The sequence below is a fragment of the Suricata suricatta genome, chromosome 5 (genome assembly GCF_006229205.1).
Source record: "Suricata suricatta isolate VVHF042 chromosome 5, meerkat_22Aug2017_6uvM2_HiC, whole genome shotgun sequence".
NCBI lineage: Eukaryota > Metazoa > Chordata > Mammalia > Carnivora > Herpestidae > Suricata > Suricata suricatta.
The window spans coordinates 155,380,632-155,397,745 of record NC_043704.1 but is presented as its reverse complement, the minus strand read 5'-3'; the positions used below and the strand labels follow the sequence as shown (position 1 = coordinate 155,397,745).

The following is a 17,114-nucleotide window of genomic DNA, read 5'->3' as shown; positions in this document are numbered from 1 at the left end:
GTCTAGCTGTTGTCAGCATGGAGGCTGCTTTGGATCATCTGTCCCTTTTTCTCCCTGCCCCTTCCCTGATGGTACTATCTCTTGAAAAATAAAATATACATTTTTAAAAAACACATTAGAACAATGATATATAAACACCAAAAAATGGTGAAACATATCAATTGTGGGTTCAGCTTTTGGCTTTGTCCAGCAAAGCCAATGATGGCAGAAAGGATTACTCAATACTCCACAAGTCAAGAGAGATGAGAGGGAGGTTAAGAGACGTCTCCCCAAGTGTTCTCAAGCTCCTGTATTTACTAGGCATACATTATAGAGAAAAAATTGCACTATATTTCCATGGCTACATGCCAGAAGAAACCAGACAAAAATCACTAAGCATTCCCAAGACTACAAAAGAGTAGATGCCAAAAGCAGGGTGGAGAACAAGATAAGATATCCCATAGAAAACATGGCCTAAGGAATTCATAAGCAAAGACAGGACCCAACCCCTAAATACACATTAACCAGATACTGGTTAGCTATTTTTAGTATGGCCAGAAAGCAGTGTAATGTGTTCTTTATATTCTCCTAACCTGGAACATAGCTATTTGATTTCCCATATCCTCCCCCCCCCTTTTTTTGAAGTATCTTCTTGATCATGGGAGTTGAGGAAATGAATCAGTTGTCATTCATGACTTCTCGAGGAAGCCACTATTGAGTAGATCAGACAGAGGGCTATGAGAAATACAAAGAAGATTAACAAGCAAAGAGCACCAATAATCCAAATACGTAAATTGAGGGCATGGAACCAGTTGGTTGGATGCAACCATTTCACATTGTCAGATAACTCATGTTCAACTTGTATCTGTGTTTCCTGCTGAATATCTAACAGTTGTTGATGCATCTGGGAAGACAGAGCATTAATCTCAGATTGTAAATTAATCACCAAAGCTCCTTATAAGTGTTTTTTTCACTAAGTAGGAGTGTTGAGACATATTACATTGTAAGTGAGTGACAAAATTTTGTGTTGTTGCCAGTCACATTATATATTTTGATGATCGGCAAGTGCCTGTTCGTGGTCCCCCATCCATTCTAGTGCTGCTTCTGCAGCTTGCAGTTTCTGCCTGATATCGTTATCACTATGTGACCCCTCATTTCTTTGGTGACATTAGTCATTATGTGATTGACTACTTTAGCAGTGTGGACGGACTCTGTCAGGGAGACCTCTACAACAGAGGCTGTGGCTAAGAATACACTTGCTGAGATAAGGAAGACAATTAGCCATCCCACAAATCCTCTAGGTCTTAGAAATGGCTTTGAGAAATGCAGCAAGACCACTGGACCCTTCCCCGGGGGTTGTTAGATTTACTGGCAGCCAAATTTGAGGCTACCTTTTAAGATAAACATATGTGAGACCTAAAGTTTGGTGATATTATAATGGCTGATAAGGCTGCATACCAAGCCAGAGGAGGTACTTCAGAAATAATATGGGTTGTCAAATGATATATTAACTGGCTTAAAGAAAGGTGGGTCTTTGATATGAGCCCAACACAGTGATGAAAAAGCAGTAGCAGTCTGGATAAAGAAAAAGATTAAGCAAATCATTACTTTAGCTGAGCTTTGCGAAACCACAGCCAAATATGCTATAAACCTGTTTTCTAGGGTAGGTGATGCCCTGTCACAGCACATGATTTTGGTGGCATGTTGATCAGGCTTCTTAAGTTGTCCCCAGGTGACTTCATTTGCCTTGGTCAATATCGGCTTTGTCTCCCCTGTTGTCCTTGTAAGGACAAATTGTCCTTCTGAGGAAGATAGTTGAAGGGCTGATCCTTCCAAGTCCTGATAGGGATGAATCAGATGGGCAGGAGCCCAATGTGGTCCCGATACATGTATATCCCCATCCCCATGGTATCAGTTCATAAGGTCTTTCTATGATGGATAGCCCTGTACATCTTTAAGTAGCATGTTGGCTCTGATGTTTGAGCCAGGAGATGGTGCAAAATACCATTTGGCAGCTATGAGACCATGGAAATTACAATTGAAAAAAATACAATAGAAAAAAATTTATATAGTGAATTCCATGGGGAGGCATTACGTTCGTTTCCCGTTTTTTGATTGTGAAGCATTTGTTTTTAAGTTGCATGTGTATGTTCTATAATAGCTTGTCCCGATAGGTTATATGGTATGGCCGTAATGTGTTGTATGTTCTAATTTTGGAAGAACTCCTTCACCATGGAGGAAAGATATGCAGGCCCATTATCAGTTTTCATTTGTGGAGGTTTACTGGCTTGTGAAAATGCATGTAAAAAATAGAGAATGATATTTTTTGCTTTTTCTCTGGTGTGAATAGAGGCCATTATAAATCCTGAAAAGATGTTCACAGACACGTGGATATATATGCGATGCCTGAATGGAGCATAGTGTGTCATATCAGTTTGCCAAAGCCGATTTGCATTCAGATCTCTGAGGTTTATTTCCCATTGCTTATGTCCTCCTGATTGCTGTTGATAATCAGGGCCAGCAGCATGTCTTTAGGTTGACTAACTGTGAGCTGGTATTGTTTAATAAGGAACATATAATTGTGATGAAAAAAGTATGAGATAATCGAACAGTTTTAAAAACCACATTGCAGCCAAGAAAAGAACTGAACAGACACCTCACCAAGGAATATATGCAGCTGGAAAACAAGTACATTCACTGCTGATGGAAACCCAAAATGGTATAAGCACTTTGGAAGACAGCTTGGCAGTTCCTTACAGAGCTGAACCAAACTTAGGACACAAACCAGCAAATGTCTTCTTCATTATTTATGATACTGAATTGGAAATAACACCAACATTAAAGTCTGCACAGGAATGCTTATGGCAGCTTCATTCATAACACCCTTAATGTGAACATGAATAATGAAAATGTGGGACATCAACACCATGGGGTGTTTACTAATTGTGTTGCTCTATTTATGGAAATTATCTCATTGTTCTCTGGATTTATATCAACATAGTCTTCTAAGCCTAAAATGTAATTTCTACTTTATTAAATCTCCACCCTTTTAATAGCTTCTACTCATATTGGGTGGATCCATATCTTCGTTCCATTAACTTATATTTTTTCCACCTCAGATACTGTATTACATAGTTTATTTCCCTCTTCCATTCTTTGTGCAGATTTCTTATCCAAGTCTTTGTTTCCTATTCTTCTTCTCTGTGTAGTTGTTTCAGAGATCTCTTCTAATACTTATAATAGAGCATTCATATTTAGGAATAACTCACAAAAATTCTGACTAAAGAATCTTTGTATGTTGTGGCTTATAGAGACACCTTGAAGAAAGCTGGCTTTTTAACTGGGAACCCCACTTTTCAGGCCAAGTTTTATCTTTTAAATTAAACATCATGTTTCTCAGCTGAATAGATATATTGATTTTACTCCTGGCAAGTAATGGCCTGGAGTGAACTCCATGGACTCTCTAGAGTGGAACTAGAACGGGAACCCCAGTGTCCACACTCAGAGGCCTGCCAGCCCTCCTTTCCAGTGGGGAGTCCCCTCTCCACCTTCAGAGAAACTTCCTGACCCTGAGTCCAGACACAGCCACCCAGTCCTGCCCTGCTCTCCACAGGGATGAGCTTCCTTTCTTATCTAAATGCTGGAGAATAGCTCCTATGCCCCTCCTGTAGATGCAGTACCAGAGATCCTGTCCATTACAATCATTTCCAAGACCCCATATCTGCATAGAGAAGGAGAATGACCCACACCAGGCAGGCAGTCAAGGGCCTGGACTCTGGACCACTGCCTTATCCTCCATTTCGGTGAACAGTTAACTCTGGAGATTGAAATTGCAGCCCACAATTGCACAGCCTAAGGATAGAATATAAGAGAAACTTCATAAGGTTTCCAAATCTTCATCAACTACAGCACTAACCCTCTCAAGCAAACAGGGCCCAGGATCAGCTTGTGCAGAACTGGAGCCCAGATCACTAGGACCAGCTCAGTGGTTCCCATACTGCCCAACACCAGGACATCAGGAACTGGTGACAGTCACCCGGGTTCAACATTTTAAATACCTCCCCACCCCCATGGGGCCCACATGCAAATGACCTGATGTGCTCCCAGAAAAGATCCGCATCACAGGCAAAGGCCAGTGTGCAGGGTCTCCATCTAGAAGACAGACATGCAGATGCTGTGGTCCCTCCTTTGCCTGCTGGCAGCTCCACTGGGTGAGGGTCTGGGGGCTCTGGGATAGACGAGGGCCTTTCTGGGGGATGGGATGGACTCACCATGACTCTCCTTGCCCCCAGGTGTCCTGTCTCAACTTACACTTCGGGAGTCTGGCCCAGGACTGGTGAAGCCTTCACAGACCCTCTCTCTGACCTGCGTTGTCTCCGGGGGCTCTGTCAGCAGCAGTTACGTCTGGAACTGGATCCGCCAGCGCCCTGGAAAAGCGCTGGAGTGGATGGGGTACTGGACGGGCAGTACCAGCTACAACCCGGCTTTCCAGGGCCGCATCACCATCACTGCTGACACATCCAAGAACCAGTTCTCCCTGCAGCTGAGCTCCATGACCGCCGAGGACACGGCCTTGTATTACTGTGCCAGAGGCACAGTGAGGGAGAGTCACTGTGGGCTCAGACACAAACCTCAGTGCAGGGACCTGGAGAGGCTGGGCTGCAGGGCGCTGGGGATCCGCAAGGGGGCGTAGAGGACCTGCCAGGGGAACTCAGAACATCAGGAGATGCTTAGGATCCCACACCTACAGAACCAACCCAGAAGCAGGACCAGAGCACAGAACCAGAGAGTGAGGACCTCACTATCAGTATCTGCAGCTGTCTCTCCCTGACACGCTGACCTCTGGGGACCTCTCTTTCTTTCCTGCCTGGGCTCTCTTTTGTTTCAATCCCAGTGTGATGTTTGGAGCATCTAGATGATGCCATCTTTTACAATGTGAAGTACGTGCACTGAGAGGTCCATGCACAATGCTCTGTCTCCCCTTACTTCTTTCTCTCACATGGTTCTTGGTCAGACCTCTGTAATTCAGTGATTCTGGCATTAACTGAAACCTACAGATAAAATCCACTTCAGAATAGTAGAAAATTATACTTGAAATTCTCTGCTATCTCTAAGGGGTTACCTTCTCTTATTGGTCCTCGGAGGTCCACAGCTCTCCTTTGTGCATAACGTGGTTTCTAACTATAAGGCATCACTACAGGAGCCCTGGTCCCTGGTTGGGGCACATTGTCTGGGGGGCATCTTGTTCCTTCTGCCCAGGGTCCACTTGCTTCTCTGCCATTCCATAAGGAAATTTCTGAGCTCAATGTTGCTGTTCCCATTGATGAGATAAACACTCAGACCACTTCATGGACATCAGGGGCTCAGTGTTTGGTTTACCACTATGTCCACACTGCTTCTAGTGAGTGGGCATCTCCCACCTGGCATCATGGTCTAAATGAATTAGAGCACCCCACCTAAGTCAGGGAGCTCAACTCTAGCCCTACAAACTGTGTGGCTGTTCCCATCCTGGATGCATGAAATCCACTGTGGATTTCATTCTCAGTTCAAATACTCTTTAGTTTTAGTCTATTTCTGGACCCTGACAGAACTCACCTCTTACATCCAAGCTCATTTTTGTTTCAAATTTTATAATATTCCATCAGCCTTTCCAGTCTGTATAGCACAGAAAGGAGAATCCTCCCCTTGGCTTAGTTCATGGAAAACATGTAAGAAGTATAATATCTAGAAGAAAAGGCAAAAATATGGGCATGTGTTGGTAATAAGAAACCCACAGCGTAGTGAAGAGAAAACCTTACCTAATGTTTAGAGAGAATATGGTGTTAAATGCTATCAGTACGTGGGAAGGAAGCTACTTTCACAGGGGTACGTGCATGTCCTTTGGAATAGCTATGTCCCCAAGACAGCAATGGACCCTTTAAATGAAAACCCTCATTCCTGTGGAACAAGAATTCAGAACATCAATTCCACACCCTGGGAGAAATACCTTTTGTGAAACATTGTGACAGTGATAACAATCTTCAGGTCCACAATAGATAAACCTAAAAGCATTTTTTAAACTGATAAAAAGATCCAGAGATGACAGAGATGACAGAGACAGGAAGACTCAAGACCACATCTCCAGCACTGCTGACACGCCCAGGAACCAGCTCATCTGCACCTGAGCTCAGTGACCACTAAGGACACGGCCTTGCATTGCTGTGCGGGAGGCACCACAAGCGGATGTCATTGTGAGCCCAGACACAAACCTCCCTGAAGAGAAACAGGAGGTGCTGGGCTACAGGGGTCTTCAAGTTATGAAGGGGCCATCGGGTCACCAAGGGGCTCTGGGTACACCAGGGGGTGGTCAGGTCACAAAGGGGTGCTCAGGTCACCAGGGAGAGCTAAGGACACCAGGGGACGTTCAGGATCCACCAGGGGGCGCTCAGGGTCCAGTGGTTGTTCAGGTCACATGGCAGGGTGGGGGTGGGTGGGCACTCAGGTCACCAGGGTGTGCTCAGGACCACACAGCCAAGGGACCAGCTCCTGAGACCATGTATGGGAGCATATATCCTCTGTTAGTCTGGTGCGTCATTTTATCCCCTAGGAGTGTGTGCCTCCCCCCAGGACTCTCATTTTTCTTATCTTCCTGTCTTGCATTTCTTTAACAACACCCCTCAGATAAAGTCACTTACTGCCTCTGCTCAATTGCTTTAAATAGTCAAGAGTCCTTAATACTTTCTTGGGTCTCAACTCCAGTAAATATGTCCATTTTAGGAGACAACTGAGAAATCTTGGGCAGTGGCCAAGGGCTTGATGTTACAGTACAGGTGACCAGTGACCGCTGGCTATGGTCTGCTCACAGCCTGCCTGTGTTGAATAAACACATAATGTTTTCATCTAACACAAAAGTAATTTTACTAGAACTGTTCTGTATTTTGAATTTCCTGGAGTTAAAAAAAGTTGAATATAATATCTGAAAATTGTGTGGAATAAGATTAACACTGTGTATTAACATATTAAACCATGAGCTAACTTGAAGAAGAGTAATAAAAACCATCCAAAATTTAGCACAGAATGTTTCCAAAAAAATAGCCAAATGTCAGTAATATAAGAGACAATAAAAGCAGTCTATCATATACATACATACGTGTGCATGCATGTATTACACATGTATACATACATATGTGTATTTAAATATAGATATGTAACTGGAATCGTGGAACATAATTTCAGAAATTGATGTAAAATAGATCTATGAATACCAAAATGCCCCAAGAATAAAAATAAAGAAAATTCAATCAAGGGGCACCTGTGTCGCTCAGTCAGTAAAGCATCTGACTTTGGCTCAGGTCATGATCTGTCAGTTCGTGGGTTCGAGGCCCACATCGGGCTCTGTGCTGACAGCTCAGAGCCTGGAGTCTGCTTCGGATTCTGCATCTCCCTCTCTCTCTGCCCCTCCCCCACACATGTTCGGTTTCTCTCTGTCTCAAAAATAAATAAAAAAACATAAGAAAAAGAAAAAGAAAATTCAATCAAAACGCATCAAAATCAAATTCCTGAAAACTAATGAAAAAGGAAAATCCTAAAGCAGCAAAGGAACAAAACACATTATGAAGAGAGGAATAGGTTAATAGCAACATTAAAACTTTCCATGAAAAACAACCAAAGCAGAAGGCAATGGTGTTAGAACTGTAAAGTGCTGAAGGAAAATGTAAAGCCATCATCTGAGAATTCTGTAAGAGTCACCTTGGGAGTCACCTTGGGATGGCGACCTAGCAGCCATCTCTCCGGGGGCTGGAGGAGAACACTTGCACAGATGACCCCAGCCCCTCACCTGCAGACCTGGGATGCCCTGCCCCATTTGGAAACAGCCAATCATGAAGCTCCAGTTTTCCCCCACCCCGATGAGACAGGCAACTTATCCTGTCCCACTGTGATCCTAAAATGCCCTTACTTGGTAATCAGCCCCCCAAGAACAACCTGAAACCCCTCACCCTTAAAACCCCCCGCCCATCACCTATCGCGTGCAACTTCCCTGACTCTGCCCAGTATTTGAGTCACGGAACCTCGCCTGAGGACTGTGGACCCCAAATAAAGGCCTTCTTGGCTCCATAGCCTGGCTTCCCTCTTTCCTTTCATCTCTGCTTCCATCTATTAAATCTTACAAATTCTAAACTAAGTGAAACTGTATTCCAAAATTTAAGGCAAAATTCACTGACAACAAAATTACAAAATATCAAAATCTGTGGGATGCAGATAAAACAGTACTTAGAAAGAAACACATAGCATTAAACACTTACACCAGAAAATAATAAAGATCTTAATAGCCTAAGCTTCTACCTTAAGAAATTAGAAAAGGAAAATAAAAATAAAATAAAATCAAGCAGAAGGAAGGGAAAATAAAGCTGAATATAGATCAATGAAACTGAAAACAGAAAAAGAATAAAGAAAATGAATTATGGCAAAAGCAGATTGTTTGAAAAGATCAATCCAACCGAGCAAACGTTAGCAAGACTGCCAAAAGAAGGAGACAAATCATCAATATCAGAAACTAATGAGGAAATATAAAAATGTTCCCCACTGTGTTTCATGAGACCACATTCTCTGTACAGTCACTACAAAGAAAGAAAACTTCAGACCACTATCCCTTATTAACATAGATTCTAAGCTCCTTTGCAAAATACAGTAAAACCTTGGTTTGCGAGCATAATTCTTTCTGGAAACATACTTGCAATCCAAAGCACTCATTTATCAAAATGAATTTCCCCATAAGAAATAATAGAGACACAGATGATTCATTCCACAACCCAAAAAATTCATATATATAGATTACAAATCTGTAATATAATACAAAATAATAAAGAAAATACAAATTATAAAAATAAATTAGGCTGCACTTCCCTTTGAAAACCTTCCTAGCTGGTGTGAGGGAGACCAGAGAGGAGGGTTATTGGGTAGGATGACTTTCACTATCACTAATGAAATCACTGTTATCTATTGGCTCCATGTAATGTTTTTCTTTCCATGTGTTGGGGCCCAGTAGGCAAAAATAACCCTCAAACAATATTTGGTCTCCTGGGCCACACATGTTGCTTCTATTCATCCTGTCTGTGACTTTCTCATTGCTTTGTAAAGAGACATATACTTGTAGGCTTTGAATCAACTTGGTTCCTTCAGTGGTGGCAGCCCTCCCCTGACTTTGCTTTCTAGCTCTTTGTCTACTGTTGGGAGTAAACCGCAAACCTCTGCCAAAAGATTTGCCTATTAAATTAAGAGCATCTTGCCCATGCATGACTGATTCGTGGTTTTAAGGAATGTAAATCTCCTCATTGAATTCTTCAGCCTCATCTTCTGCTTGGAGCCAGACTATTATTAGGGAATCCCTCTCTTGCAATGACTTGATAATTCCTGATATTTACACCTGTTCTGTTAAACATGACCCTTTCTGGAGCATGTCTTCACTTCAAAGACCTTGAACTATGTAACCATTAAAGAAATGATGTAATCACCCATGGTATATAAGACCCTGGCCATCTAAGTAAAACGTGGCTTTTTCCACCATGACCCTTGTCTGTCTTGTCCGTCTTTGTCTGCTTCTTTCTTATAGATATTGCACCAACACCAACTCCCTACTTGGGACCTTTCGATTGGGGTGCATGGGCTGGTCCCCCGCAACCGTGCAACTTTAACAAGGAACCTATCCAATGACACTTGCTTTTGCATCCTTTTGAGGATTTCGCGGAAATGTGACATGCATTGTTTTTAAACATATTCATTGCTCACACTGCTACAGCCTTCTTCGGGTGTTTTTCTACAAAATTTTGTACTGTTTCCCACATTTGACACATGTCAATGTGTCTCATTTGGTTCGAGGGATTCCTCCTCCTTCCCTCCTCCTCCTCCTCTGCAGATGAAGTCTCCTCCATAACTTCCAGTTCTTGCTCGTGATGCAGATCCATTGGTTCATCAGTGGTCGGTCCTGGCCACGCTCCTCCACCAGCTCCTGAATGTCTTCCTCATTCACCCCCAGCCCCACGGTCTTCCCCAAGGACACAATTTCATCCACAACTGGAGGCTGCTGTCCATGACAAGCCCCTCAAAGTCATGCACAAGAACACAACCAGGCCAGTTTTCTCCAAGCAGAACTATGAGTTCTGTTGGGGACCCCATCCCAGGCTTTACTGATAATCTTGGGGCAGTTCCCGATGTGGAAATGATTTTTCCAAAGCTCTCAGAGGGTAACATTTGTTCCTTCGGTCACCATAAAGCATTGCTGAAATGGTGCTTTGGTATAAAGCTTTTAATTATTTTTTATTTTTTGGTATAAAACTTTTTAAAGTTCAAAATGACCTGCTGATCCATGGGACGAAGGATTCGAGTGGTCTTTGGAGGAAGGAATGTGACCTTAATGAACTTGAACTCCTTTACTAAGTCATCCTCAAAGCCTGGAGGATGAGGAGAAGCATGCCCATAACCAACAAGGCTTTGAGTGGCAGAATTTTCTCTAGAAGGTAATTCTTCACTGCAGGACCAAAAACCTCATTGATCCACTCAAAAAACAAGACATGAGTGACCCAAGTCTGGCCCTTGGACCTCCACAGAACATTTAACCGGGTTTTCTGCACCTTGCATTTCTGGAAAGCTTGTGGATTCTCAGAATGATACATGATCAGGGGCTTGGCATTGAAATCACTGCTTGCATTAGCACAAAACAAGATGAAATGATCTTCATGGGCTTGTGACCGTGCGCTGCATTCTCTTCTTCTGCAATGTAGGTCCTCTTTGGCATCTCTTTTCAAAGAAGACCTATCTCACCATAGTTAGAAAACCCGTTCCAGGGGGCAATACTTTGTGGGGAGCGCCAAAGATTCAGCTGCTTGGCCATTTGCTAGCCAGATATGTCACTCCCTGAGTGGAGTTGCAAAAATAGGCAGGGGAGTGCCACTCCCTGTCAGAGGAGAAGCCAGAAGAACAAAGATCAATTGCCTACAGGCAGGGTGATATCGGCCCTTCAGTGCTGTGCTAAAAACTTTAGTTTATTTCCTTCTTTACCCTAGCTTTAATCCCTTGACCCAGTTTCCTAGCAACCGACCTAGGTCAGCTGCCTTGTTTTCCTGCCTTGAAACCTTTATAAGATACAGTTTTTTCTGAATAAAGAAGAGGCTTGATCTGATACCGTGTGCTGTCTCCACTCTCTGCATCTCCCTCCTGCCCTTTCTCTCCCTCCCTCAGGATCAAGAACCCGCAAGGATTTTCCACCCTGCTGGCCAGGGCGGGACACGACAACACTTTGATGCCATTAACTTCTTGAATTAGGTAGTGAACACCTCAGCTGCTGTACCATCCAAACTCATAGCCTCTCTGTGCCTTAAACTACAGATGCCACTTCTCCTCTTAAAGTCATTAAACTATCCCCTGCTTGCTTTGAAGACTTTTTTTAATGTTGACATACCTGGAAGTTTACTTACGAGGTTGGTGTACAAGGCCTTTGCCTTCTCGCAGATAAAGTTCTTGGTCACGTTACCAGCTGGTAGTTGCTTCTCATGTATCCAAGCCAGTAGCAAATTTTCAACATCTTTGAGAACACATGGCAATTGCTTTGATATACACGTGACTCCTTTTATTGCATCTAGCTCCCTTATTTCTTCTTTCTTCTTTAATATTGTGCAAATAGTCAATGTAGACTTCTTATAAAATCTTGCAATTTTGGTCACTCACGTGCCTCCTTTGTACTTCTTGATAATTTCCTTCTTAAATTCCACCATAATCATCTCCTTCTTCTTACTGTTTTTCTTTTCAACCTTTTTCTGCATGGGGATCATTATATATGCTCCCACGGATGTTGACTACAGTACAGTATTAATCAACTCTTGTCGTGTACTGAATTTAATGTAACTGGCAATAAGGCAGCAGAGAAAAGGGTCTCTATCTGTAGGCAGCCTGACCTAGAATGAAGCAAAGCATTCCTAAGCTTACTTTTGTAAGGGAAATCAGAGGACTGCTCATAGGTGCCTTGAAGTGACAAAAAATATACTCATGCCAGTTGTGGGCATCTCCCAATGTTCTGAAAAATCAGTGATTTCTGCCAAACACTGTGGCTTGAGACCGAGCATCTGAGCATGGGAGATGATCCCCCACAATTCTGGAGAGAGAGAGAGAGAGAGAAAGAAAGAGAGAGAAGGAGGGAGAAAGTGGAAGGGGGACAGAGGAAGGGGGAGAGAGAGAGAAGAACCATTGGCTTAGCTGTGATTACCTGACATTTGACATCACATACTACTTGTATTGTAAGACATCACTTGTTTCTCAAGTTAAAACTTACTAAAATATTTTCTCTTGTGGAACACTTACAGAACAATTTACTTGAAATCCAATGTTTTACTATATCACCAAATCTTATCAGGAATATATAAAAATATTAACATGCCATGACAAAGCAGGAATGATACCTGCAAATCAAAGGTGCTTCCGTATTTTTTTTTTTTGAGGTAGAGGAGAGGGAGGGGCAGAAATATAGGGAGAGAGAATCTCAAGCAGGCTCCATGCTGTCAGCATACCACAACCATGAAATCATGATCTGAGCCAGAATCTACTGATTTAACCAACTGACCCACCCAGGCGCCCCTGCTTCCACATTTTTAAATGAATCAATTTCATCCAACATGTCAGCTGCATAAAGGAGAATACTCTGATGACTATGTCAATTGAGAGAGGAAAGTATTTGATAAAGTACAGCATCCACTGACGATAAAAACTCTTGGAGAGCTTGGATAAGCTTCCTCATTCCTCTAAAGAGAAACCCACAGCTAACATCGTGCTTCATGGTGAAAAGCTAAATGATTCCCCCTCAGATCTGTAAAAGTCAAGGATATTTACTCTTCCCCACATTTATTCAACATTTTACTTGAAACTTAACAACTGCAATAAGACTAAACATACAGAAAGATGTGCAAATGTGAAAGGAAAGCAGATGTCCATATTGGTAGACACATATGTACCTTTGAGGAAATAATAAAAGGAATCTACCCCCAAATCAGCGATAATTTAATAAGTGACTTTAGAAAGATCACAGGTCAATACACAAAAAAATAATCTATTTCTATATACTAACAATGTCTAAATAGAATCCAATATTAAAGTAAGGGACATCTGGGTGGCTCAGTCCATTGAGCATCTGACTCCTGGTTTCAACTCAGGTCATAATCTCATGGTTTGTGAGTTTGAGCCCTGCATCAGGGTCTGTGCTGATGGTGTGGAACCTGCTTGGGATCTTCTCTCTCTGTCTCTCTCTGTCTCTGTCTCTCTGTCTCTGTCTCTGTCTCTCTCTCTCTCTCTCTCTCTCTCCTTCTTTGTCCTTCCCCTACTGGCTTCCCTCCCTCAAAATAAACAAGTAAACTTTTAAAAACAATATATATGTATATATAAAACAATACAATTTGCAATATCCCCCCAAAAGGCTTAAATATTTAGGTATGAATCTTTTTTTATAATAGATTATTGTCAAATTGTTTTCCATATAACACCCAGTGCTTCTCCCCACAAGTGCCCCCCACTGTGACCATCAAACCCTTCCTCCTTTCCCCTCCACCTTCAGTCCATGGTTCGTTTTCAGTATTTAATAGTGTCTCATGATTTGTGTCCCTCACTCTCCCCAACTCTTTCCCCCTTCCCCTCCCTATGGTCCTCTGTTAGGTTTGTCCTGTTAGACCTATGAGTGCAAACATATGGTATCTGTCCTTCTCTGCCTGATGTACTTCACTTAGCATGACACCCTCGAGGTCCATCTACTTTGGTACAAATGGCCAGATTTCATTCTTCCTCATTGCCATATAGTACTCCATTGAATATATATACCACATCTTCTTGATCCATTTATCAGGTGATGGACATTTAGGCTCTTTCCATGATTTGGCTATTGTTGAAAGTGCTCCTATGAACATTTGGTAAATGTACTCCTATGCATCAGCCTTTCTGTATCCTTTAGGTATATCTAGCAGTGCTATTGCTGGCTCATAGGGGAGTTCTATTGATACTTTTTTGAGGAACCTCCACACTGTTTTCCAGAACAGCTGCACCAGTTTACATTCCCACCAACAGTGTAGGAGAGTGCCCGTTTCACCATATTCACTCCAGCATTTATATTTTCTTGATTTGTTTATTTTAGCGACTCTGATCAGTGTGAGGTGGTATCTCATTGTGGTTTTGATTTCTATTTCCCTGATGATAAGTGACACTGAGCATCGTTTCATGTGCCTGCTGGCCATCTGGATGTTCTCTTTGGAGAAGTATCTGTTCAGGACTTCTGCCCATTTCTTCACTGGATTATTCATATTTCGGGTATGGAGTTTAGTGAGCTTCTTGTATATTTTGGATACTAGCCCTTTATCTGATATGCCATTTGCCACTATCATTTCCCATTCTGTTGGTTGCCTATTAGTATTTTGCTTGTTTCCTTTGCATTGCAGAAGATTTTATCGTGATGAAGTCCCAGTAGTTCATTTTCATTCCTGATTCCCTTGCCTCCAGGGATGGAAATTGCTGTGATTGACGTCTAGGAGGCTATTTTTCGCTTTCTCTTCTAGGGTTTTTAAGGTTTCCTGTCTCACATTCAAGTCTCTTATCCATTTTGAGTTTATTTTTGCAAATGGTATAAGAAAGTGGTCTAATTTCATTTTTTTAACATGTTGTTGTCTAGTTCTCCCAACACCACCTGTTGAAGAGGCTGTCTTTTTCCCGTTGGATACTCCTACCTGCTTTATCAAAGATTAAGAGGCCATATATTTATGGGTCCAGATCTGGGTTCTCTATTCCATTGGTCCATGTGTCTGGTTTTGAGCCAAAACCATACTGTCTTGATGATGACAGCTTTGTAGTAGAGGCTAAAGTCTGGGGTTGTGGTGCCTCCTGTTTTGGTTTTCTTCTTTAATATTACTTTGGCTAGTTTGGTTTTTTTGTGGTTCCAAACGAATTTTAAGGTAGTTTGTTCTAACTCTGAGAAGAATGCTGGCGAGACTTTGATGGGGATTGCATTGAATGTGTAAATAGCTATGGATAATAATGACATTTTAACAATGGTTTTTCTTCCAATCCATGAGCACGGAATGTTTTTCCATTTTTTTTGGTCTTCTTCAATTTCCTTCATAAGTCTTCTATAGTTTTCAGTTATTCCTAGGTATTTTATGGTTTTCGTGCTATTGTGGATGAAATCTGTTTCTTAATTTCTCTTTCTGTTGCTTCATTTTTCTTACATAAGAATGTAACTGATTTCTGTACTTTGACTTTGTACCCTGCAACGTTACTGAATTCATTGATCAGTTCTAGAAGGCTTCTGGTGGAGTCAATCGGGTTTTCCATGTAGATTATCATGTCATATCCAAAAAGGGAAGGTTTGACTTCTTCTTTGCTAATACTGATGCCTTTTATTTCCTTTTGTTGTCTGATTGCTGATGTTAGGACTTCCAACTCTATGTTGTTAAACAACATTGGTGAGAGTGAACATTCCTGTTGTGTCCCTGATTTCAGGGGGAAAGCTCTCAGTTTATCCCCATTAAGGATGACATTGGCTGTGGGCTTTTCGTAAATGACTTTTATGATGTTTAAGTAAGTTCCTTCTATCCCGATTTTATCGAGGGTTTTTATCAAGAAGAGATGTTGTATTTTTGTCAAATGTTTTTTTCTACATCTATCAACAGGATCATATGTTTTTTTTTTGTTTTGTTAATATAATGTATCACAGTAATGAATTTGCGAATACTGAACCAGCCTTGTAACCCAGGAATAAATCCCACTTGATCATAATGGATAATACTTTTTATATGCTGTTGAATTTGGTTTGCTAGTATCTTGTTGAGTATTTTTGCATATGTATTCATTAAGGATATTGGCCTGTAGTTCTCTTTTTTTGTTGGGTCTCTGCCTGGCTTAGGAATCAAAGTGATATGTGCTTTGTAGAATGAATCCGGAAGTCTTCCTTCCATTTGTATTTTTTGGAATAGCCTGAGAAGGTTCGGTGTCAACTCTGCTTTAAGTGTCTGGTAGACTTCCCCTGGGAATCCATCCAGCGCTGGGCTTTTATTCACTGGGAGATTTTTGATAGCTGATACCGTAAAATTTTATAGATGGACGCAGTGGCGAGAGGAAAGAGAGACCAAGTTATGGAGCCAAAAGAGCCTTTATTGAAGTCTCCAATTCCTGGGAGAGGTTCCATGATTCTGGGGTGGGGAGTGAAGGAAGTCATGCCAGGTATAGGAGGGCAAGGTGTTTTATGGAAGCAAGAGTTCCGGGTTTGATGTCAGGTGGGCAGATAGCCAAGTAAGGGCATGATTGGACTGTGGCAGGATAGGACTGGCTGTTCACTTCGGTGGGGGATGCTGGAATTCCATGGTGAGACATTCCAGTTTGAGACATTTCAGATCAGAGAGTGGGGGTTGTCAGACCCTGGCAGTGTCTGGAACTATTCTCTGACCTTCAATAAAATGGCCACTTGGTCACCTTCCTAAAGTGACTCTTATCGCTTCTCGGCCTTTTGGCTAAGATCAAGTGTAGTGTCTGTTCTTCTCAGTTTAATAAAGTAACTCTTACATTCCGACCTTTCTGGTGTTATGGGGCCGCATCAGGTCTATGGCTACTTCCTGCTGAGAAGGGAACGGCGTGATGATTGGGGTCTGTGGTCGGAATGGAAGAGTACCGGTGAACCAGCAGCAGGTGGGTAACAGCTCAGTTGGTGAGTCTTGTCAATTCTTCTTGTAAAAAATTGGAAAAGCAGTGGAACAAGCACGACCCCAGTAGGGCTATGAGGAGTAATGAGGTGATGGGTCCGGCTAAGGCGGACAAGAGGGTGGAGATCAGCTGAAGAGGCTCTCATACAAGTTTTGGTTTTGGCTCCTTATTTTTGCCCTTTCTTATAGGTGGCCATTAACCACGGCTAAGATTATCTTGTACAATTCCTGAGCTATTGGCATAGAAGCAACATTGTTCCCCTAAATCCTGGCATAGCCTCCTTGGTGTAATAGTAGTAAGTCTAACCCTTGCCTGTTTTGTAGCACCATTTCAGTTAAGAAATCCAAGGAATGATGTAAATGATGAATAGAGCTTTCTAGCTTGGCTAGATGGACATCAATGGCCTTACCTTAGTTAATGCATCCTTTAGATGGGGC

The 17,114-nt window shown here is 42.2% G+C and overlaps 1 non-coding gene and 1 gene segment (V, D, J or C); both read left to right on the top strand.

Moving 5' to 3' along the window:
* The first annotated feature begins 4,101 nt into the window (after positions 1-4,101).
* LOC115291330 lies at positions 4,102-4,672 on the top strand. The segment is given in 2 exon segments: positions 4,102-4,190; positions 4,272-4,672. Coding segments are annotated over 2 exon segments (447 nt in total).
* Positions 4,673-16,467: 11,795 nt separating this feature from the next.
* Positions 16,468-16,657, top strand: LOC115292973. The gene has a single exon (XR_003909274.1). It is a non-coding gene; the product is annotated as a U2 spliceosomal RNA (small nuclear RNA).
* Positions 16,658-17,114: the final 457 nt, after the last annotated feature.